General features: G+C 39.7%; 1 protein-coding gene and 1 long non-coding RNA gene across 4 annotated transcripts in view; one reads left to right on the top strand and one right to left on the bottom strand.

The window, feature by feature from the left end:
• Nucleotides 1–25,372, bottom strand: part of LOC139595603 (uncharacterized) — a 36,452-nt gene that overhangs the window by 9,809 nt on the left and 1,271 nt on the right. Inside the window, exons 2-3 of one of the 2 annotated variants that reach the window (XR_011681068.1) lie at nt 13,771–25,309; nt 1–13,062 (exon numbers count right to left, since the gene is read on the bottom strand). The exon at nt 1–13,062 is cut by the window's left edge and continues 5,472 nt beyond it. This is a non-coding gene — a long non-coding RNA (uncharacterized lncRNA). Of the gene's footprint in view, nt 25,310–25,372 lie in introns of both variants that reach the window. The other variant, XR_011681067.1, reaches the window with a different exon arrangement.
• Nucleotides 25,218–25,372, top strand: part of LOC139595592 (uncharacterized) — a 5,109-nt gene continuing 4,954 nt past the window's right edge. For both annotated transcript variants that reach the window (XM_071439073.1, XM_071439065.1), the window contains exon 1: nt 25,218–25,372. In XM_071439073.1, coding sequence (XP_071295174.1) covers nt 25,218–25,372 — 155 coding nt within the window.

Below are 25,372 nucleotides of genomic sequence, written 5' to 3'. Positions count from 1 at the left end.
TCATGCAAACCTGCAAGAATTAAAAGTGGTGGCTGCCAATGCTTGTGTAAGAGCCACACGGCATTTGCAGCCTTGGCAAAGCGGTCGGGCAAGCTCCGGCTCCTCTCGTGAGAACAGTCGGGAGCAGAGCGGGACTCTCCCACCAGGGAGCCCTGGCAGGCTCTTGAGTCACACGTTGGTGTTGAGAAGCTAAATCAAATACAATTATTAAACTGATTATTCATATTCCATTCTGTTCACTGTGGGAAGATACTCCTTTTGGGGTTTATGGGACATACAGATTGTCAGAGTGAATCTAATTAGCAAGAGAAATCCAAATTGGAACAATGACTGGTAATTGTTAATGATGCAAGTGCGTATTATACCAGCTCAAATGAAATCTTGGGTTGCAAGCAACACTGAAAGGCAAAAGAACATTTACAGTTGTGCATAAAACACTACAAGTCCTTACCTTGCTGCTCTCAGGCGTGCTTGAGCTGAGCTTCCACCTGTACAACAGCAGCGCTTTCTGAAATTATTCCCGGTCACCACCAAAATAAAATGCTGCAAGGAATGAATGAGCTGCAGAGCTTTGGTAGAAGAGGTGGTCTGTATCTGGGCGGAAAGTGATCCCTTGCTTTGCTTTCACCACCACAAACCTTGGCTGCCTAGAGAGCTGATTTAAAAGAACAGGACCCTTTATACTTGCACAGTCTCTGGATTGTGTCTCCAGCCTGGGGGTCAGAGCATCCTGGGCTGCCAGCTGTTGGTGCTGCTCTTGGCATGCCTCTCCAGCTCCACCAAGCAAATGTGGGGCAGGCTGCCATCCAAATATTTTGGATTCAGTTTGGATGGTGAATTATGCAATACACACAGGCACACACACAAAACCTATTTTGTTGTTTCTGCCAAAACAGGTGGCAGAAACAACAGGAGGTGGGCATGTGGACCTTTCCAACTGTACAGTGAGCTGTGCATCTGAGTTTGTTGAAATTATCCAGTCCAGAGCCTGCATTTTGGTTAGCAGACCCCAAACCAGAGTGCTGGGGACTGGCACTCTCACTCTGTGGAAACTGCTGTGCTTGTAGCAGTCATGGATTTGGTCCAACACCGAGCCTCAGCTCTCATATGGGATGGCCCTGGTCCCATGCCTTGCTTCTCACTTTCTAGCCCTGAAAACATTTCAGATGGGTTTTCAGTTCAAGACCTACTTATTCCTCAATGTTTTGTGGGTAGGATGTGTTTGTAAGAAGTGAACTGTATAGAAATGTTGTGAAAGATGGTTTAAGCTGCAACATTCTGGTTTTCAGAGGTTAAACACAAGTTCGGTGTCTTTTTGGCAATGCTATAAATGTGTATGTGATGGGAAGCCTGGACAGTTGAAACATTTTTTACTTATTCATCCTTCCAAATGTGTGTGGGCAAGACAACATGGTACAGAAAAAAATGTAGACTCTCCCTTGCAGTATTTACATTTTCTGTGTCATGAAAGATGGGAGAAATAACAGACAAGGGTAGGAAGGAAAGTATAAGGAATTACATGAGTGATAGTTGTACGATCAGAGCATTGGATAAGGCTTCTGTGTCCTCTACCAGAATGTGGAAGCTGGCTGATAAATATCCTTTCATTCATATGGTGTCGGTGTTGGAGATGAAGTAGGACATTCAGCTAAAATGAAAATATTTTACTTAAAAGAGGAAAAATGTTTATATTAGCAGTTGCAGGACTTGAATGAAAACAAATAAAAGACCTGGAAAATCTAATTCAGATCCTTTTGTTTTAAACAGCATTGAAGAGAGGTCTGACACGGTTGGTGTCTTATAAAAACCCTTAAAATTTCAACAACACTTTTTTTTAATATAAGTTTGGCAAAATTGTTAAAAACACAAAGAAAAGAAACATTTCTTCTGTGTGGTCCTCTTCCTAATGCAGATTTGAGTCATCATGAGTCCACTGAATGGCACTCAGTTTTGCATGCACACATGAGATTGAAAATTAAAAACCTGTGAAAGTACACAGTGCATTTAATATATTTTAAAGATTTTTGTTTCAGTTTTTTTTCCCAATGACTTTGCATAGAAGTTTTTCCATGTAACTAAAATCATACTTAGAAATGTATTTTTCAAAGCTAAGAATGTCATCATCACTTCAATTTTGCCTTAAAAATAATGATGAGATTTGACTTTTTCTATGCTTTTATTTCTTCAGGATTATAAACAGTGATTTTTTATTTCTCTTTGCTATTGAGATATGTCAAGGAATTTCAAAGGCAAACAAAATTTTGCCATTGAAAGCAAATTTCTTACACTGTCAGGCAACACTTGTTTCAGACATTAAGACTGAATTTTTATTTTGCAAATTATTCAAGTAAGAGGAAGCATAAAAACCCCAACTCAGTTATATTCCAACTCAGTTGAACAAGGCACCATGGAGCCTGAACTAGTGTAAAAGCTGGTCCAATTACGAGCAGGGGGTTGTACCATAGGAAGGCTCCAGAAGTCCCTTCCAACCCAAATTATTTTATGTTGCTAAAATAAAATATTTTAACATCACAATTTCTATTTTTTCTAGATTTGCATGAATTTAGACTTCCAGATTTGAAGATTTTTTTTTTTAAATACAAACTAGGCTCAGAGTTCATTTATCTTTTCATGATTATCAGTTAAAATAAATAAATCTATTACCTTCAATTAGAGGGATAGAAAATAATTTAAAATTTCAACAAGACCTCTTGGTATCACTTTAAGAAGAGTGAACAAATGCTCAAGAGGAATCTTCACAAGCTGTTTTGCTAATTCACTTACTGTATAAGAAGGCATAACAGAACCAGCAAGACATCCTGGATCATATTATAACCAAGCTTTATTCTGTAACAGCTTCAATGAACCAACAAAAACCTTACATCTTTATTGCCCAAAACCATTGCACTGCAGCTAACTGAAACTGCCTGGTGTTTTAAATGTTTAAATGTTTGCATGGAGAAATCTCTGTAATATGAGTTTCTCACTGGATATTATCAATTGATGGAACATTTAAGAGTACAAAAAGAGGAGAAGTGTGGCAGAGCAGGTTGAGGTGGGCTCCCCAGTACAGAGCTGGGCTCTCCTTTTGCCAACACTTAGGGAACGCACCATTCCACGTATACAGTCCCCAGAGGAGTCAAGCAGGAGGAAAATCTTATTTATTCTAGAATCCATGAACCTGCATAAGTGGAAATTGTTTGTTTTGTTAAGCCATAGATCAATCTTCCAAGCCTGTTTCTTTTAGCATGGCTCCTGTGGGCTTTCAGGAGCTAGAACTATCCCACCTGTGACTGAGAGGGACTTAGAGTGACTGTTTCTGTGTCTCAGGCACAGAGAGTTCTTATCAGAAGATGAAAAGACAAAAACTGCAATAACATTTATTGATTAAATGGCCTCATCATTTTTCTTTTGAATTCAACACTATCCCAAGATGTCACCCAGTGTCAGTGTCCACTACTCCTTCTGGTCCACATGACTTCTCCATTCATTTGCTCTCCTATGGGCTGAGGTTCTGTCTTGTCGACAAGTACAGAACCAGAGGAGGAATCAGCAGGAAGAGAAAAAACAGCAGCTATCCAGACAGGATAGGAGAAGTTGTGTTCCCAGCCTGTGAACATGGAAACCTGAGGGAGATTTGTACCAGACCAGGATGAGGTTTACAGCATCAAAATTCCACACAAGTCCTAACACCTAATGTCTACTGTTGGACATGTGTTCATCTCCTGAAAAACATTGGTTAAAAAACCCCACACCAATACGTTTTAACTTCATCTCCCTAATCCCTAATTATAAAATGTGATTATCAAAGAACAAAGAATTTGCCCTACTGTCTTTATGATGTACAATTTACATACTGCCCCATCCTCCCAGTACAGTAATTTTAAAGGGCACTAAAATATGATAATAACAAGTATTATGCTTGCTGATGTATTATGAAATGTATCCCATTAGTCACTTTATATCTGAAAGGCAGAAAAAATTTCAACCTAGCAACAGAAAGGCTTTTAGGATTTAAAAAAATATTTGGCAGGCAGTGGGCGTGTTAAACTATGCCACGAGGAACCCAATTGGAGGTTTCTAGAGACAACAGGAGCATAAATAAGTTGCCATCCATGTCGCCCACCACAGAGCTGGAAGAAAATTCTAAGCTTTGTAACCTGAAGGAGCAAAAGAAAAGGAAAGGACAGCCTGGTGGCAGCTGTGGCCTGGCTCTGGGATCCTTGGGAGGAACTGCTGCCCTCCAAAGCCACAGAGAGAAACACAGCAGCAGAAATTCCAGCTCACCTCAGCCCCACTGTGCCATGCTCCTGCTCGTCTTGTGGGCCACAATAAAGATACCTCACTTCCTTAGCTCAGAAGAACTGATCCACTACCAAAATTGCTCAATTAATGATGGTGCTGATGAGACAGATTGGGAGATTCTTGCCAACACTTCTTTTTTCCCTCCTACATGGGAAAATTGCTAGCACTAGAGATTTTACTGAAAAGCAGAGCAAGCAGAACGCTTCAATTTTGGACACAAAGTAAGCCAGGCAAAGGACAAGAATTCTTCCTGCTCTTTATTTATATCAGTAACTACCTAGAAAAGTTTGGGGCTTTTTTTGCTATCATCTCTAACTTATTCTGGAGCAGAAATGTCCTTGATTGACTAGGCAAAGGCTTTTCCTGTGAGAAATGTGTTTTAATCACACTAAAATTTTCATTCAATCCTTTTTTGTTTGGACAAGGAGCTCTTTCAGCAGCAGAGGAGCATGCAGCCAGCAAGACTCCCTGTATAGCTCAAGACTGACCTGCTAAAGAGAAAAAGGCAGAAAAATTGCATTTCCCAGGTGTGTCCCAGCTCAGGACCAGGCAGTTCAGAAGGGAGACAGGGAACTTGTACAGGCTTTAGTGAAGGTAAGAAATATCCCCCTGCCTCAGCAAGACACATACCTCAGCCACACAGTGCTATATTCCCTAACGTAATCCTAAAATGTGAAAAATTGCTTTTTCCACTTTTGAAGGGACACTGCTGTAATGTCTGAACACAGCAAGTAAAATGAACAAAATGAGTATCAAATGGAAGGATATCAACCTGTTGGAGAGCATCCAGAGGAGTGCCACCAAGATAATTAGAGGGATGGAGCACCTCTTCTGTGAGGAAAGGCTAGAAGAATTGGGATTTTTTGGCCTGGAAGAGAAGGCTTTGGGATTACCCAGTTGTGACCTTCCATCACCTAAAAGGAGCCTGCAGGAAAGATGGAGAGAGACTATTTACTAGAGAATGTAGTGACAGGATAAGGGGGATTGGCTTTTAACTGAAGAGAATAAATTTATGTTAGGTATTAGGAAGAAATTCTTGACTGTGAGGGTGGTGAGACACTGGAATAGATCTCCCAGAGAAGCTGTGCATGCCCCATTCCTCAAAGTGTTCAAGGACAGGCTGGAGGGAGATAGAAGCAATTTGGTCTAGTGGAAGGTGCCCCTGCACACAGCTGGGGGGTTGGAATTAATTGACCTTCAAGGTCCCTTCCAACCCAAACCATTCTGTGGATTTGTGATTCTATTGAATGAGCATAATGAATGCATGTCACCCCTCAGTCCTGGAGAGAGCTGGCCTATTCAAGGACACTCTTTCTGCTGCACACTGCAGGCCAGCAGAGGAAGGAGGCCTGAGAAAGGACAAGCTACACCTGCAGGAGTCAATGTTCCTGCTCTCAGTGGGAGGGGAAGGTGTTTGCCCTGTTTCACTGGCAGTGAGTGACAGTATTTGTGCCAAATCTTTGGGAAAGGCTCTATGCTGCACAAGAGGGCAGCAGGGTTGCTGAATGGAGTGTTTCACAACACTGGCAAACAAAGAAACTCTGTCTGTGCCTCTTGCAACCTGGCCCCCAAGCCAAGCACAAGTGGCCTGGTGGTACCCCCATGGAGGATGCCAGTGAGCAAAACAGAGCTGGGCCTGCTGCTGGTTATCTGAGAAGCCTTCAGATGCTTCCTTTCTTATTCCCACTTACTAGAGAGGCTGCTGGGACTGATAAACCTCTGCCTGGAGTGAAACCCTGCCCACCTTTTATGTTAAACAGAACCCACTTTACTCTAGTTTGGAGACAAGTGGTAAGCAGTAATTTGAGGATATCTAAAATGATGGGCACTTCCCTTCTGTTCAGCCCAGTCTTTGTGCTCCCTATCATGAATTAGGTAGGGCAAGCACAGCCAGACAAAACACGGGCTGAAACCTGCCATCAGAGCTCGGCCCCATCACACAAGCAGTGCCCGAGGCTGGAATTCGATCCTGGGAGAGCTAATAATAACAACACACAGCAAAGAGCAGAGTACCTTGCTGCTGTTGCTGAAAGCATGAAAAATACCATCTTAATTTAGAGACTTATTATGGAATATTATGGCAGGGCATGGCATGCCAACAAATGTGGAGCAAGCTAGAAGTACTATGCTGTGGTATGTACTCTTATTGCAATAATAATAATAATAATGATAGTAATAAAAATACCTGCTGAAAATAAGTTTAACAAAAAAAAGGAAAGGACATTCTGCTGTTTATTCAACAATAAAGAGGAAAACTATGACGTCCACAAAATACTCTCTCTTTAAAGTGGGCAAAAATTAACTAAAATGAGCCAAGTAACTTTTCTGCTTCCGAAAGCCTGTTAAATGCTCCCTTGGCCTGAAAAAAAATTCACACAAATTATTCTGATCTTTTTTAGATTTGTTTTTCATTATTGTTAATATATCCATTTTGTAAAATTTGATTCTTAAACCCAGTAAAGCTCACACTCAAAGAAACACAGGAACTTCAAACCCTGGTGGCATTTCATGGCTTTCATTTTACCTGGATTTGAGAAAAAAATCTAAAAACTCTAAGACCTTGCTGTGAGCTCAGGTAGGATGCAGGGCTGCACACTTGTCAGAGGCAGCAGCACATGTGCAGGACCCCTCAGTTTACTAGGCTGGCTTCTTGTGCTGCTCCAGCTGGGAAAGCAGAGGGGGGCTGAAGATCTGCTGTTGGGTTCAAGTAGGATCTCAACTTCAGGCAGCCTAAAATTCCTTGCTCCCTCACTGCCCTTGGCTCCCAGCAAACCAGCAACAGCACAGGTGGAGAAACTCAGGGATACCACGGGGTTCCTGTCCTTGGCAGCCCTCAGGGCCACCACTGGCACTCTGCACCAGGGCTCCCCAGTGCCAAGCTGCATTCAGGCTGTTCTTTGCTTTTTCACAGCATCTCCTATAAAGCCACTGTAGTAGAGGAGCAGGCTGCACCACCACCAGCACTGTCAGAGCTTTCCACATGCACTTTGGGAGGTGACCTGCATTTCATTTAACAGCAGCTTATAATTATTATCTGGGGTTTCTTAGTGAAATACCAGAGAAATCCTAAATTTGGTTGGAAAAAGATCAGCCTTTTCTGTTTGCAGTTACTTGCTGGAGAGATTATTCTCAGGAGTTATAAACCATTCTCCATCAAGGAAGGAGTGTTTGGGATTTCCAGCATTAATGCTCCTAAGAAATCATTTGGCTGTCACTAACGTTATGTAAATAGATGGTTCATGTTTATACTCTACAAAATGCATTTACAAGAAAAAGGCTGACTAATTCGGAGGTCAGCTTCTAATTCAAGGTTAGTGCTCAACAGTTTTTTTCCCCTGCCAAATAAAACCACTAAAGGCTAAATTAAAACCATGTGCTCTAACTTACCTTTATGTAGTTACTGATATAAAGAGGGTGGAAGCAATTTTGCTGTCAAATTTAATGCCTCTGTCTAAGGAGTGAAGTAAAACATCCTACAGGAGCTTTTGCACAAGGACACACATCAAGGGTGCCTGACCTAGAACGTGTGAAGTGCTTGAGTACATGAAAGCCACCTTTCAGTGACCTGTCACTGTTACAGACTGGAGGCTTTGTTTCCCAGGAATACATTGAAATAAATAGCAATTTAATGAACAAATCATCTTGCTACAGGGGAAAAAAAAAAAAAGATCAGCATGAAGACATTTGACCCATACTATATGGTAATATTGGAGATGGTTGTCAAATTTCTGAAAACTACCAGCTTCCAAAGTTTGTACCAGCATTTTATTGTCCCTTCTAGCCATTTGTTTATTACAACTTAAATGTTATACAGTCTTTGAAATTTCACTTAAAATTGAAATGAAAACTCAACTCCACTCCTTTTTATTACCTTCTCTGGTGTAATTAACACTTTAAATTCATCCATCACTTATAACATTTTTCCTGGAGAGAGTGGGAGTGCTCACCTGAGGACTTGAGCAGAAAGTCAGTGATGCTGTTCAGCTTCTGCCAGACGAGAAGTATGGTGTGATATTTCTGTTCAGCCCCGTGAACATGCTCCCAAATGGTTGAAGGACTGAGGTCTGTCTGGCCCCATCTCTCAATCCCTCTGTGTGTAAGAAACATTTGGCCCAGGACTGTGAATGTGTGTCAGGGTGACATAAACCCAAGCAGATGTAGTGCTTGTTGAGTGGTGGGACTGAGGTGTGCAGAGCCAGCCTGCTCAGGAGCTTCCCAGCTCCTTGGCTTCTGAGCTATGGACCCTGCTTGGGGTCATGTAGCCTCTCCCACAGATCCCAAACACTTCTGGTACTTAGAGTTGCAAAAGAAAACCTTTGGTTTATGAATGTGGCATTCATCTTTAAATGTGGCATTCATCTGTAGAACCAGCCAGCTCAGAAAGGTTTCTTTCTGGCAAAATTATTGTGGTTATCAGACTTTGAAGTATAAAATACAAGTTGGATTATGAAATAAATAAAAAAAATGTTTGCACTTCATGACCTCAGTAGAAACAACCACTTAGTTTGTATTACAGAAGTTTGCATCTGTTCCACAGCATCAAAAATGTCACCTGTCCAGAGCTCGAGTTTCCCACCCAGTCCAGTTGTTATAAAACACTCACACATCACAGTGGCCAAGTGCATACCACAGACTACAGGTGCTGAAGGAAATACAAATCACAGCCAAATGCAGGATGTGTGTCCAATTCAGTGAAGGCCAGGAAATAAAGAACATCCATTTATTTAACTGCACTGGGCAGGGACAGCATGGGCATATGGTGGCTGAATGCAGGGCTGGGTTTGCTGTGCTTCCACCTGGGTCAGGAGGGCTCCTCTGCCCTGACAGCTCTGGAAGGGTCCCTGCAGCCCACAGGCAGTGCAAGGGTGGATGTGTCAAATGAGTCTCCCAGGGGCTGGGTGTTTGTGTTACCTGGAGATGCACCCTGCTCCAATGAGAAATAACAGGGATGGCTCCAGGTTCAAGGCACTGGCTCAGAATGTGACACCACGGCCTGAAAATTACTGAATACGTTCAGAGCAAAACAAAGATCTCACAACTACTATGAGAAGTGCTGACTACTCATCCTCTCAAAAAGATTTCTCAGATGTTGAACCTCACATGCCTCTGCTGAAGTCTTATTTCCCAAACCCTCATCTCATTTCAGGCTTTATGTTCATATTGCACCTTTAAACCCAAGGAATCCTAAGTTTCTTTGCTAAACTGAACTATCACTGAATGTAAAAAGATCCATTTTCAGTATGTGCCCAGACTAGATGTGGTCACACCAGAACTGCTGCTACAGTCATCTCATATGCAAATAATTTGTCTCTAAAAATGGTGACCACAAGCTTTTATTGTAGGCTCAGTACTGTCTGTAGGTCAAGCACTGAGTCCAGGGGTGGGACCCAGCACTGAAGGGGAATAATCAGAGGATTAATTATCTAATATTGAGCCTACATAACTTTAATAACTCCCATTGCATCTGTACCCAGATTCTGACCATGACTATAGTGGTAACATGCCTTCCATGAGGAAGGATATGCTGCCTGAAAAGAAAGAGCTTTAGGTTTTTGGATTAAGTGGAGAAACAGTTTTGAGTGGATCAGCCAAGATAGCAATAATTGTTATGAGGCTTAACGTAGCTTGTGCAGAAAATATTTCTCAATTGCTTATGGTGGATTGTCAGATGTAAGAGCAGGCAAATTGAGCAGACTGTGAAAATAATCCTAGCATAGCTTCCAACAACAGAAGTTAAACTTTTTTGTTGCTAAGTAATGTGAAATTACAAAAAGCAGTAATATCAGTTGCTTCAGTACCAACAAAAGCAAAAAATACTGTTAGCTGCAGTTATTCATTATACATTATCTGATTAAAAGAAACTGATAAGTAGCATTTTCCAAGGCTTGCCCTTAGATAAAATTATGTTTTGGCAGAAAAGGTCTTCTGTATTGACACATATTGCATACTGAGACAACGTTTTTAAAAACTTTACTGAAGAGAGCATATTTTTCCTGCTGCTCACTAAAGACTCACATCATATTAAAACACTTGCAAAGGTTTTTCATTATTTGAACAGGGACTGATCAGTTAATTGTCTGAGCCATTTCAATATGGTGATGCAGCAGTGATAGAAATTTTTTGAAAAAAAACCCCAAAAACCTAGATTACAACCAAATTATTTGTATTTCAATATTATCCTTAGTTGCAGATGCCAGATTTAACTCTGGGGGATGCCACTTTCTAAAAATTTAATGAAAAATGAGAATGAATGATTGCTGCCAGCTAACTGTTGAAATCATATATATTGCATACATCCATAAGAGATGATCATTTAATCTTCATTTAATCTTGAAGGTTATGCTTAGCTTTCAATCATTTAGGGGGTTTAATCATCTCTCCAAATGTCAGAATTACCAACCTTTGTCAAACTTCAATTTATGGGAGTGATAAGGCAAGCCTTCACATGACAGTTTATCTCTATACCCTAAAGTTGAAAGATCTTAAAATGTTTTCCAGCTAATAGAAGTTATTTTTGTACAGTAGTTAAGAATTGCTCAATTGTAATTTTAAAAATTCCTTAAGGATGAGTTAGATGGTGATGAAGGAAAGACGTTTTCGGTGACTGAATACTCCTTATCTTCATCTCACACTGTGCTAAAAGTTTGACTGCTCTAATTTTCAAGCTATCTAATCTTTTATGTGCTAAAGCATATGAAATCATGCATTATTAGAAGTATGAATTACAAGAAGAGTTCATTTATTTGGTGTTCTATATACCCTTTATCTAAAAGGCACTATGTGGTTAGAATTTTTTCATTTGGTAATATTCATTAAGTCTCAAACTCTTCTTTCAGAGAACAAAATTGCTTCAACCTGATTGAGATATTTTATCTGGGGAAAGAAAAGACTTACTTTCATACAAAATCCATTATCTTCAGTAAATGTTTTGATGCTTGCATTGGATGTGAATCCTGTGTATAAGGGATGTTCTTTACTGGGAGATCCATTCAAGTGGGTGCACAGGCCTCAGGAGTCTCCCACTGGAAAACAGCCACATAGTCTTCCTTCAGAAATGTGAGTGTTTCAATTTCTTAGAACATGTGGAATGTGTTATATTCCTTTCACTGTTGCATCTGAGGCATGCGTGACTATTTTCTTTGTATACACATAGCTGGAAAGAGTGCAGCAATCTATTAAAAGCAAATTCTATTTAATGTTGAGCTTTCAATTTACATTATTTTCATTGTAGAAGTAAGGAGTTTTATCACTTGATTTTTCGTAAGGATATGATTATACCACTAAGACAATGCATATCATTTTACCAATAAAGTGAAGCTTATCAGAATGGAATGCCACAGTTGAGAGAAGCGACATTTCCACCTTGAAGAAAATCAGATGATGCTTGAAAGGCAAAATGGAATTTCCCTGAAATGTCCTTTAAAATAATGTTCCTAATTCCTACCTGAAATGGTGGCCAACCTGCCCAAGAATGATGCTTTCAGGACAGACAATTTGTTCTACAAAGAAAACACAGTGTGAGCCTGCACTTGTGCTTTTTAGTTTAGTCCTAGGACTTGGGGATTTGTTTTTTGTTTTCAAGTGTCACTAAATCTTTCTCCCTGCCCCTCTGCTGCAAGATTAATTATTTTCTGTACAAGGGCCCTTCTTTCAAAGTCCTCCATTATTCTGTTTTCACCATACTGGGGAACTTATCCAAGTCAACAGAAAGGCAGCCTTTATCACAGAGAGGCTGTTCATGAAGTGGATGGTTTCATATATTGCTGGGAGAGAATTGCCTTAACATTGCTTATTCACACTGCTGTGCCAGGTGCATCCACTTACATGGCTCAAAATGCTGCTACCACCACTTCCTCTGCTGCCAAAACCATTATGTGCTCCGAGTGATGGAGCAAGAGGCAGGACTTAGATCTTCTCTGCTGGGAAGCGGAGGCAGAGAGACCGATCTTTGTGTCTCAAAAGAAAAAAAAAATCTGCTGTAGGGAGCCTTTTAACTCGCTGTGGCTCTGCTGCTGTGAGCGCTTCGCAAGAAGATGGGGAGGAAAATAGCAGGAGTTTAGAACAAGATTCTGCTCTGCATCACTGCCCCAAGATACTGTAAAGAGGACAAAAGGAAACTGGGATATAAATAGAGAATGACATTTTCCTTGCATTGTCCACAATGAATACATTTGTACATGAACAAAATCGTTGGAACGAGTCAACATGCATGCCTGATGCTGAAGAAAAGCTTGTTTGTGCTTAGTACATTGAAGACATTGTTCGAAAATAGTTCATCCTTTTGTAAATATTGCCTCGGCATTGGTGCCAGGGTCACTGCTGCTTTGCGCTATCAGCTGAATAAGTATCAGTCATGCACATGCTGCTGGGAGAAATTTTAATACGGGCACCAGATTTAAAAGCAGAAAATTATCCTCTTAAGGACTGTCCCCTTCATTTGTAGTTAATACTCCCTGCTTTGCTCTTAGTCTTCTTTCTTCAAAACTTACGAGATTTTCTCACAACTAAAGGGTGTTTCATACGTGCCACCAGGAAGCAAAACTTGCCCCATCCCTCAGGCACTGCTAATGTGTGTACAGAAAGCAGATTTCCCTTTCTGACAAAACCCTGGTAGGAGGAAACCTTGCCTTTGCTTTTCATCTGCATTTAAACAACTACAGCAGATACAGGCAATGCTCCCTCCTCGTGCAAAGTGGCTGAGGTCAGCTGAGCGGCGCCACGATGGAGATCTTGGCTCTTCAGCTTGTTTGCTGTTTTCTGGAAAGACATTTACGTGGCAACAATCCTTTTCTTTTCTCCAGAAGTTTTGAGAATCCAGCAAAACAAATACTTGTACCACATGCAAAACCAAATCTACAAAATTATTACAGTATGTTCTTTATCCAGTGAAAGCTTCCTTGTATCCCTATGTAGAAGGCAAATATGATGAACAAGATACATCTGTATTCATCCCCATACCCGGATTTTTTGGCAAGATAAACCAAAATCTGAAACTACAAAGTATGTAGGACCCTCCAGCATTTCATGCTAGCAAGCAAATACAGCCATCCCTATGATAAAGTCAAATAGATGATGGGAAAGTGAACTAGTGACTCGAAAAAAAAATTTGATCAATGGAAAAGCTGAAAATTATACCTCTAAAAAATTCTATGATGTCTAGGCAATTTTGAAAATGTTTCTCTGCCCTAAATAAGGTATAGTTCAATTTCAAATAAGATGTAGTATGAGCTATTGTATCAGGCTTACACAGTGTCTGAATATAATGATGCCACACATCCTGAAGATTACTATATTCTGCCACTCTGTGCTTTTATCTCTATGGCCATGCCCCAGGGTTAAAAAGGTTCAAATCCTCCAGGCCTCCAGATTTTGCAGGTGGAAGTGGGAATTTCATTAGGCTGACAGAACAGGGACATCACATGTGTTCTTCTTGCAGCCTAGTTAAGTTGTATTGTGCTCACCCACCTTCACCTGGGCAAAAGGGCCAGGCACTCAATCTGCTCCTGACTGGTAGGACAGGGCTGAGGGGACACAAGTCCTGCTCTCTGCTGGCTTGCTTGGAGACAGTGCACAGCTTCTGAGAGAGCCCTCTGGGAAGGATGGTGGTGTAGCCTGGAAGATAGGGAAGCTGGAACCAGGTACTCTTTAAGGTGCTCTTCAACCTGACCCATTCTACAATTCTATGATACATGATCATCCCAGCAATCCCATTTTTTTAGGAGGCGTGTGTGCTTTAGTTCAACAGCTGCTTTTATGCATTTGAACTCTGTCTGCATTTATGGCACAGAAGATGTGCTCTTCTAGCTGCTGCTCCCAGCTCAGACAGACTTGTCCTCTTACCCCCTTGATTACAGCTCTGGTGGGTTTTTGCCATGTTACTGCCTTTTGTTTTTTGACATGTTATCACAATAATAAAGTTTTCACATTGTGCTGTCTGCTAAAAAAAGGTGAAATAATCTATAGATCAAGGATGAATGTCCAAAGACTGTACTAATTCATTAATTAATGGAAAATTTACTTTGTATCTTGTAATAATGATTTGCTACGAATTACTCCAACATATGTCACTTCAGGTTTTCTGATCAATACCTTAATGAAAACAATTTTTATGTTTTCTAATTCAGGTCTGTGGTCCAGGAGCAGCTTGGAGACTATGAAACACTAGATAATTGCCTGCAAAACTGTTGGATCGATTTGTTTGTCCAGAAGTAGTATCACAGCACACCCCAAACTAAAACATGTATATGCTTTCACACGTGTAGGAGTCAACTAACAATGTAAAAAGTATATAATTGAAAAAAATAAAGGCAGGCCACTAAAATTCATGGCTCAGTCTTTATTATCACTATAACTTAAACCATTTGTGATGACTGCACAAGGTGATAAATGGATTTTCTTTTTTTTTTTTTTTTGATTGGTTCTGTAGGTTTTGGAACTAAAATGTTGAGAAGACTGCTCAAAACCAACTACACTAGCCAAATTGCTTTTGTTTGAGCTCAGGACATCTTGAGCTCTCATTTCAGTGTAGCTCTCTGCACATTTCCCAGCACTGCAATGGGTCTAGGATTCCATCCTTCTTCTCTCAATGGTTCAAAAATACTAAGAAAACCTAGGGGTGAAAGTAAAACAAAATCCTTTTGCAGTTAAATTATGTTGACTAGAAATGTGGATTTAAATCAGAACCAGAATCTATTTCTGTAGCAATCACTGCAGTGATGGGCTTTTGTATATGGTAGAATTTTGCAGAGTTTTTGAGTAAAATTTGTAAGCTTTATTCCAAAAAAATTGGAGTTAAAAAGTTCCTTCGGCACAGCAGAAAAAAGAAGATCAAAAAGTTGCCACTGTAGAAGTGAGGACTGATTACTCACAGTGGACTGAGTAATTAAGGAGACAATATATACCTATCTTAAGTAGGTATATCTTACCTCCCTATTTGCATTTTGCAGTGGGTATAGAGCCTCAACCTTCTTCCATATTTCTGATAAGCAGAATGGAAGTTTATCCATATCTTCATAGGACAGAACGATAGCAAAGAGATTGCAATACAATGGAGTTATTTCAAAATACTGCTTCTCTCAGTATTGGGTGGTTCCTTGAGAACCATGAATATAAATATTCAGGAGAAAGTACTGTCAACCAAGGAACATCGTATCTTATGCCCTGGGAGTGATTTAAAGTAAGCAATTTTATTAATAGGATTCCGTCAGTAGCCTATACAAGGTTTTACCACTGTCTTTAGATGACACTGACATCACAAACACAATATATTATTAATTAAAATTTGCTTTTAGCATCCAGGTGTCCCACTTCAGACCAGGGACCTTTCCTCTAGGCACTGTAAAAATTCATTAGAAATGAGTCTCAAAAGATTAAGATGAGTATCTGGCTACATCTTTGCCTTGATTGCAAAAGAGCACTGTCAAGCATCTTAATAACATATTTACTGGTGCTCAATTAGATGCTAGAGAACAAAATTGATCACCACACTTAAAAATGTTTGCTGCTGCCTTACAGCAGTGAAAAATGTTACTATTCATCATGCATATGGCAGAACCCTTGGCTTAACACCAGTTCCTTCAATCACCCTCCACACCTTGTGGAGGAGCTGCCAAGTGCATCCAACTCTGCTTCTCCTCACCTCCAGTTTTCCATGTGTCCCTGAGCAGCTGTGACAGTACTTCAGTACTACTGAAGTCTGAGAACAAAAGCCCCCCAAAAAATGATGCCTTTCCTGTCCATCTGCAGGTTAACGGATCCAATGGTCTCTCTTGCTTATCAATGATTTCTAGCATGACATTGAACAACTGCTTTACCTTTATTAGTAGGTTTGATCTACGAGGATAAAAGAGGGGAAGAGAGGTGCAAATGAGGGTCAAACTATGATCAGACTATTCTACATACTCACTGTCATCAACCCTTATCATGTTACCAGTAGTGCCATAGCTGTCTCCTCTTATATTGAAATTTCTTCCTTTTGGCTTTTCTGAAGGTGGGGGAGAAGCCTGTGAAGCAAACTGTTGTTTTCCTTTAGTGCAGTGGGTTTTGTTTGTCTGTCTGATACTGGCTTTCTAGCTTTGATTTTGCAATGTTTTTTAAACACAGGCGTTGCCATGCCTTTTTGCTAAAGGCAGACAGACCAAAGAAACATGTGCAGCACTTAGAAAGTGGTAGAAGAGTTTCACGCAGCACCATGAGATTTTTTTTTTTTAGATTTTGTTCCCTGTCCCTTTCTTTGCAATTCCTAATGTTTTGCATGCTTTTTGAACCACTGCCAAGCTGTGCATTGATGTTTTTGTGGCAGCATTTATTGGAGCCCCACGAGGCTGCTCTGGAGGGGTACGAGCCAGCCAAGATCCCTCTGTGTATCACAGGGCATTTATCCACAGCAAGGCTCATCTGCTGTTTTCTTGCTCAGTCACTCTGCTTTGTGGCCTCGTCCCTCATCCTCTCCTCATCCTCACAGTAATCTCTGCACTTGTATTCTTGCCCCTTCACAGAACATTTCTGAGCATGCTGGTGAAGGGACTCTGCTACTGGACTCCCATCACCACAAGAAGTGACCATTTGTTTCTGACCTTTGCTTCCTCTCTTTCCTGTGATGTTTCTCCACATGAGAGGGTGCCTCTTTGTCTGTGCAGCTTAAGGTTTTTGAGAGCCTCTGGTAAAAGATGTCAAATGTCTTTCTTTAATTCCTTTTAAGCGTGTTGACCAGATCTCCCCTCCACATGGAGGGATTTGTGAGGCATCTCCTCCCTCTGCAAAAGCTGCCTGTTTCTTCCCCTGGGTCATGCTGGTTTTCTTCAAAATACTTTTTTGATACAGTTAATATGGTTTTATATATATATATATATATATAACTGGCCAGCTAGATGTTATTTTCTGATTTCTCTATTTGGGCATAACTTCAGGTTTTTTAACTTGTAGCAACTCTGACCAAGTTGGTTAGGTATGTTCACATTCTTTTTAAAACTTCATAAAACCTCCAAGATATGATCAGCCCTGGGCTGGACTAGAAATGAAGTGTGAAATTCTTGGAGGAGTAAACTGCAGGATTTAGAGGCTCTTATATCTATGGTCTTCTCAGCTATATGCTGAAGACTCCAAGAAAATCCATGTTTTACTACTGTCTCTATGAGTGAGCTTCTTTGGGAATCCTTTAGATAGAGGTGAAATGGCAAAAAAAAGTTTTGTTCTGGGTTTCTTTATTTCTGGGTGAGCAACCTTGGTCCTTGAATCCAAGCCCAAGAGCAGTCACCTCAACTAAGATTTTAGAAGTAATGAAAGTTTAACAGGAGGAAAAATTGGGACTGCCCATCAAAAACTTGGATGGAAGGATGCATGGGATAAAATAGAAAAAAAGATAAACACTACAAAGCTTTCCTAATAATAGATCATGGCACACTAGCCAGACATTTACAAAAAATGCACCAAACCCTATTTTCTACATCAAGGAAGTGAGCTGACCTAATCTGACTGGATTTCAGGAAAACATTTGTTAGTATGCTACTTGAAAAAAAAAATAAACTGAGGAAGATAGCAGTTGCTAAATTAACTCTTAATATGAATAAAAGCTTGCAAAGTAGTTTGGTAGGGAAAGTCTCAAGCTAGCAGAAAGTTTATAGTGAACTTCCTTAAAGAATGATCTCAGACAGATCGTATTAGTTATTTTCACTAACTACTTTAAATTAGGAATGATCAACTGAGGATTCAAAGCTGGGGTACTGCCTGCACAAAGTGGGGCTGGAATATTGTATAACAACGGGCATGAGAGTTATTGTACATGATAAGCTTGACTCAGTACCCTGGAACTCTGCCTATGCCAAACTTAGAAAAAGTTCTTCACTATGATATTTTCACTATAAAGGCAAATCAAGTGGTCAAGTTTCTTAGTTGTTTTGCAGGCACAGAGGTAAAATATATAAAATAAAATTGCTATATAAAAATGCCACAATACAAAGGTCATGTAACCAGTTCCAAGGGAAGGCAAAAAAAAAAAAGAAAAAAAAAGAAAACAGATTTTTGCTTGTTTAATTAGAGACAGTCATGATGTTAGCTAACTTCCACAAACACAACAAAAATCCTCCAGATTCTTCAATTAAAAAAGGCAAAAAAGAAAATTCTTATTTTTAGATGTTATTCAAGAGTGCCACACAATCCATTCCTCCTTCAACTTCACAGGCATCACCTGTAAACTGGAGATTAACAGACAAGATCAATAGAAACAATATAATGAGACACTAAGGCCATCCCTCTGTTGTTCCTGTAAAAATATTTCAGAATTTGGTCTCTTGCTCCCAGAGCTGTCAAATGAAGCCAGCGCAGAACAGGAAGTGAGAAGTGCTGTACAAACTCTGGAAGGCTTACCTGAGCTAACACACTATGATGTGCTGGAGGTAACCTAATTCTAGAGACAGCTCTGTTCCATGAGCCAAGCTGGCTCCCCTGCAGTGCCCTGAGCTGCATCGTGTGCCTGTGCCAGCTCACATCCATAGTCGTGCAAAGTGCAGAGATTCCCAAACAAATCTGGACATGCTGGAATTCAGGGGAAGCCCGTGGCTTGTATGAAAGTGATGACACCCTTTCATAAAAAAGCCTTTTGACACCCTTGTCATGCAATAGTAGTATGATAGTGCAAAGGTCAAGGTCACAAGCTAGGAATGAAGAATGTTTGCTGTCACTATTCATAAAAAAAGTATAAGTTGGGTGTTTCGGTCAATCCTTACAGCTTTTGAGATACTGAGAGCAGGTAGCTTCAATGTTAAATTAAATATATTAAAAATCAAACTATTAGTTGCTTTGTATCCAGGAGGCATGGGAAGATATTAATGCCACCATAAGAGGCAGTGGCAACATCTCATCTGGGTCACTGTGCTTACCTCTAACCCTGCAGATTAAAAGAGATTTCCTGGAAGTGGAGGTAAAAAGGAGGGTTAGAAGAACCATCAGTGAAAAGCACCCTTGTCTGTGACAGGCACGGCACAGCTGGTTTGGCTGAACTCAGGCCGAGCAGGTTTTGGCAGTAAACTGAAAAACTCAAGGGAGGACAGACGGGAATGGACTTTATACTGGGTGAGAGAAATGCTCTTTAAACTGAAGTTGAAGACCCTGCAGAATGTGAGAGGTTCAGCTGGTCATGATACACGACCTGAAATCTTTAACCATACAGAGGAACAGAAAAACAGAGGCAAGCTGATGGCAGGGGTAGCTTCAAGATGGAGTCCAGTGTCTCTGCATGTTAAGTTGGAGAGTGCAACACAGCTGCCTGCGATAGAGAGGATCAAGCCCCACAGTAGAGGAGGTCTTCTCCAGCCCTGCCCACTTTGTCAAGGACAAAGCTGGCTGTGAAAGCTCTGATTTCAAAACACGTATCAAATTTACCCATTTGTCACCGGCCAGTTTATCACCACCCTCTATCGTATATTCAATAGTGTTACACAAGAGTGTAAATTAATGTGAAGTGCAATACTCCTAATTATTACAGTTGGGGAGCAAATGGGGCCATGCATATGCAAATATCTAATTAGTGACATTGTGGTTGTCTGTCTGTGGAAATACCCTGTGTGACTATGAAATCATACTGCCTGCTTTGGCTTATACAATGATGTGTGTTGCTGCGACTCTTGCATAAGGAGAATTAGTCCTTCTGTTTTAATAATACTGCACCATTCTGCTCAATTCTGAGCCCTTAATCTTGCATCACAGTGAAACACTGTAACAGCAACACATAATTGTCTATTTTTCCAATTTTCTATTTTGTAAAATGCTAGTTCCTGACTCTGCTGAATGTGTACAGTGGCCTACCTTGACACAATATTAGATTAATCTTAACTAAAAAGTGTTTCAGTGCAGCTGTAATAGAAAAAAGAATATGACTTCACCTACCCAGGAATTTTGGGTTTCGGTCTTCTATTCTCAGAAGAATGTTATCGTTTCATTATGACACATTTGTAGTTTCGTGAGTTCTGTTTGTTTTAGCCTGAGATGACCTTATTAGTTCCTTCTATCCCCTCCAGTTTTGGTGGGGTCCCGAGTGCCTCCTTAGTGGTATTGCAAAAGGAAATCCCCATAAACCACATAAATCCCTAAAAAAAGCTGATGGCAGAACGGAGCAGATCTCTGTTCGGGCAGGCAGCGTCCTCCCCTTGCGCAGCGCTGCCACGGGTGTCGATCGCAGCCCTGCAAAGAGACACAGGACGGCACAGCAGCCCGCAGGTTCTGCTTGCTCTCCAGGACTGAAAGGACACCCTCACCCAGAGCACTTTGTCTGTATCTGCTCAATTTTAAGACACCTCTTTGCTGGGATTTCCAGGGCAACATCATCATTGTGGTGCTTCTGTAATTTACAGATAAAGGGTGACAGAAATGTGGTTTGGAGGACTGGGCACGATATAGGGTTGTGTTCACTAAGGCTGGCAAGATATCTGCCTTTCTGCTCAATTTGGAGGGCTAACTGGTTTCTGAATTATCATTACTTTGTTTTGAGGAGCGTCAGCAATGGATTGATAAAAAAAATGTGTTTCTGTGGTTTTAAAAATACCTCTACCTTTTCTCCAGAATACAATAATTTCTTATCTTACTGCTTCTACACAGCAATTTAGATTCCTCCTAATTACTACCTAATTTTATGGTTAATTTCGCCTCCTTCCCCCTCTCCCAAAATGCAGACATGTATATTCTTATGTACATACGCATACCTCATCAAAATTATTTCAGCATAAGCGCGAATACCACGAACCAAAAGTTTGGCATCCCTGCTACAGTGAAAGATGACTGCCACCTATGGGTAAGAGCTCATGTTAACATATTTAGATAAAATTTTAATATTATTCTTTTTACTTAATTCAGTTTGTAATTATCTACCAGAACAGAGTTCTGATTCATTTGCTTATATTTTGTCAACAACAATCACTGAAAATCATCCTCTCAAAGTTAGGTGTTAAACCCCCTCCCTTACAAAGGAGCATCAGCTTTACGACGAGTAAAAAAAAAGGGTACAACATTCTTATTTTTCTTTTTCTGAATAAAGGCTACATAGAAGTGCTCTAATTCCCTATGCAAAGAAAAAAGAATTATTGCTATGCAGCTAGGTACAGCACATTAGATAAAGCTGTATTGAACGACGACTATAATTTTAAAGTTTAGCCGTCTCAAGGTTTTTATATTATGCTTGCTGTTTCTTTTACTAAATACATACAACTAGCTTGGCTGTGCAGTTCCATGAAAATGTGTGTATAATCAGTACGTCATAGTAATTTTCTTTTCAAAATTTTTCATTTTTCATAGTAAAATGAAAGATAAGTGGGGGAAGGGAGGCAGTAGAAAAATGTATGTCCCGATTACGTAAGCCTCAATTTTTCTGATAATCAATCTGCGCAGCATTTACCTAGAAAACTCAAAAGAAAGTACAGACTGGAAAGCCAAATTTATCATATCAAAAATACTTTTTTCCGATTCAGTTTTCAGGTATTTAAAAGCAAACAGCCTGACAATTCTGTATATCTGACTACCAAAGAGAAAAGCGCTCAATTACGGCTGCTATACTGTGGTAAGCTGCATTAAAATGGACATTACAACCTCTTTCTCAGAAATACCATACATAAAAATTGCTGAAAGTCTAGCAAATTAATGCATGTATTTCAGTTTGGGGAAAAAATCATTTTGCTCTGGTAAACAGAAGCTAATTGTAGTCATTATATTTCTCCCTTTCGGGGCTGGGACACAGTATTTCTGAAGGAAGAGAGTCGAACTTAACAATAGAGAAAATTATATTAAAAGAGAGAGCAACTAATACAAACTAAGTGCAATACTGATTTTTTTAAAAATCTGTCTTTTAAAGTAATCTTAGTCCTGGGCCTTCTCATTTGTATTGTACTTTACTAAATATGATAATTGGCCTATCTAAAAAACCCAAAATCAGTATTACACTAGTGCTTACCTCCTCCATTTTCACAAAATAAAACTAATACTAAACCTATATTATAAACTTGTAAAATACTGTAAAGGTGGTCAGTAAATGTTGCTCAAATATCTGAGGCTCACAGATCACCATTTCATGCTTGGGCTCCAATGGCGTCGGTACCCTTTATAATCTACATAATTCAGACATCTGCAGTAAAATCTTTGTGCTTCATAGATAAAAACCATCTTCTAGGTAAAGTCACTGCTCCACAGTAACATATTAGTGATGTATTTTCCTGACGTATTTTAGGCCAAAAATAGCATTCTTCAATTTACTTCCTTGTGTCCACTTTGGCTACCGAATGAAACTGTCACCGGTCCAGTAACATTTCCCTGTATTTTCAAACCACAGTTTAAACTTAAACCACTCAGTCTCCTTTGATGGGAACTTCATATCAGACAGACATTACTCCTTAGCACGTTTGATGAATCCAGCTTAAAATAAAACACCAGAACTGCATGAACATCTGTGACAAATGACTTGTCTCAGTCATCCTGCTCCTTCTTATTTAATCTCCCACTGGAGTACAATTTCATAGGTACACTGTTTTACAGTGCAGACCTCCTCCCACCAACCTACTGCTTGCAAAAGGAATTAAAAAAAATATTTTCCATGTGTCATACCAAAATCTGAACAAATTATACTTAAACCTTTCAAAATAATTAGAAGTAGGAAAATGGAAATAAACAAATAACCTAGTACCTCAAATTTACAAAAGCAACAAAAAGGTAAAGAATTGTAGAAATGCAATAAAGGATTGTTAAACTAATCGATCTGCTAATGGAATATGAAACAAACCCTCCTTTCCTGGTGACACATCGCTGAGTTACTACCTGCATATCATACAAGTAAAAAGAAAAGAAAATATTTTTAAGTATAGTCAGTATGACGAATTTTGAGATATTCCTATTTCAGTCTCTTTAAAACCAAGGCCATCTTAAAAGATAGGGTACTCGACAAGATCTACATGATATTGGAAAACCCAGACAGGTTTTTCTTGATTTTTTTGCCGCCAATGATCTCTGTGTTTTACAGAGGGAAAAAAAATTTCCGCAAATCAGGCAGCATTCTTAATTCCCTGAAGTGCTTGCTGTTAATTTTATACCTTTACAGAATGACAAGTAAAATTCCACTTTCAAAGTAAAGAAATACAGAATGTCGTATCATAGCTTTAAAAAAATTATACTTTCTGTTCTATATAGATGTCTCATCAATTTCACTTGAATGCTGCTTATACTGTATAACACAGATTTTACTTTAAAGAATAGTACTTAATGCCTATATAGATTTTTTGTTACCTAACAGCTTTGCTAGATTGGTCATGGATTTTTTACTGTGCTATGTATTTTTTTAGTACTTAGTTATATGCCTGCATTCTCCAACAGACGTTCAAAATATTACTGCATTCTGACCTATTCCACGGTTTTGATACTGAAGTGCATTAAGATACTCATAATGTGTTTATAGAGGCAACTAAACAAAAAAACAGGTTACCTTCTGATGTTCTGGAATGAACGGGACTTTATTCTAATGGGGGAGAACCTGTTTGTTTGTAATAACTTAGTTTGTAGCTGAAAAAGAGAGCAACACACCTGGAATCACCTCACTGAAAATTCCAGAAATGCAAGGAACTTCACAAAAAGTCTGCAGTTACCTTGTTTTTTAAGTAACCATGCAGAGCTGACAGCTATTAGCAGCAGCAAGGACTTGCATAACAAGGACTTGAAGGAAGGCTTAGTACCATCCATGCCGGAGTGATTTAAAGAGAATGAAGGCACGTATTTCTTTATGATGCATTATGTAACAACAGAGAGGGCAATGTGAGGCATTAAAAAACTGCAGGACCCACACTTGATCTCATCCTTGTTATTTATCAGACAAACATTTAATAGTGCTTCTAGCAGAAGGCTTATGAAACACCCAGCACAGGAATGTTATCCGGTATAAAATAGTTTGAAATGTTTTAGGTGACGTATTCTATGTTTTGTACGTCTTTAAGAAAATGTAATAGGCCCTATAATTCATCTGCTTCAAACTTCTGCAATACATGCAATCTCAGATAAAAATGTCAAAATCAGTGATAGCTGGACCTTCTGGTTCACATTAGTGTGAAGAGAAAACTGCTGTTGAGCTGACACATTGATAGATTGCGAGTTCTGCCGAAGAATAGCTAAAAATGGTGATTCAATCTTGTCGCTACTATGTAAGAAGAATAACAGAAGTGGTGATGAGACTCATGATATCCTGTCTTTTATCAAAATCCTAAAGGGTATTGGTGCATCGAACACATTCTCTTCCTGAGAGCTTCTGGTTCCAAAAAAATACCTGTGTAAGTAAATGAAACTAAATAGGCCTATTAAAAACCAGGATCACTTTGTGCCCTAAATTTATTTAAACATTGATCTAAATAGCAGATTGTAAAAAGACTTTTTTTTTTCTGGAGGGGGGGGGTCCTCTCTCTTTCTGTTTTTTTTTTTTTTCTTTTACAGTAGAGATGCTGGTCTTGTAATGACGAAATGGAGAGCTAGGAGGATTATGAAACAGAAGGAACATGAAGGGCAAATCTGACTGAAAGAGAGAGAGAATATTATTCCGATTATTTAAAACTTCACTGGGTTTCTTTACTAACTTAAATCAATACCGGTGCCCTGAAATCTATATGGTGATACAGATGCATCCAAGATGCATGTAAGGTATTGCAGATCATCATCTTCTGTTAGGACAGTAAATAAAAACACTTGTATAATCATCTTTTCTGAACAGCTCCCTAATCTTTAGATATGCAAAACAGAACTTTTAAAAGAGGCTTCTGCTATTCTACCCCTGGTCCTCTGTTATCTGAAACTTGCGTGGTCGTTAATGCTGAAGTGAAGTCAGGTTTAAACACTGACTTCTGTCCCTCAGTGCTTCATACTTCCCTGTGCTGCTGCAAAATCACCATGGAAGGCTCAAGATGGAGGGAACAGGGCCTGGGTGGCTTGTGCCTTCCTCCCACAAAGATCACAAAATGCTCCCGGCGCTTACTTCCGACGCATCCAAGGAGTTCTGCAACAACAGAAGGGGAAACAAGGCTTCACAGTCCTCATCTTTCACTGACAGGAATAACAG

This window comes from Agelaius tricolor, unplaced genomic scaffold, assembly GCF_023055355.1.
Source record: "Agelaius tricolor isolate 1412-34295 unplaced genomic scaffold, bAgeTri1.0.p SCAF_1, whole genome shotgun sequence".
NCBI classification, from domain to species: Eukaryota; Metazoa; Chordata; class Aves; order Passeriformes; family Icteridae; genus Agelaius; species Agelaius tricolor.
Note: the sequence above shows the minus strand (reverse complement) of the source record. Positions and strands in the feature narration are given on the sequence as shown.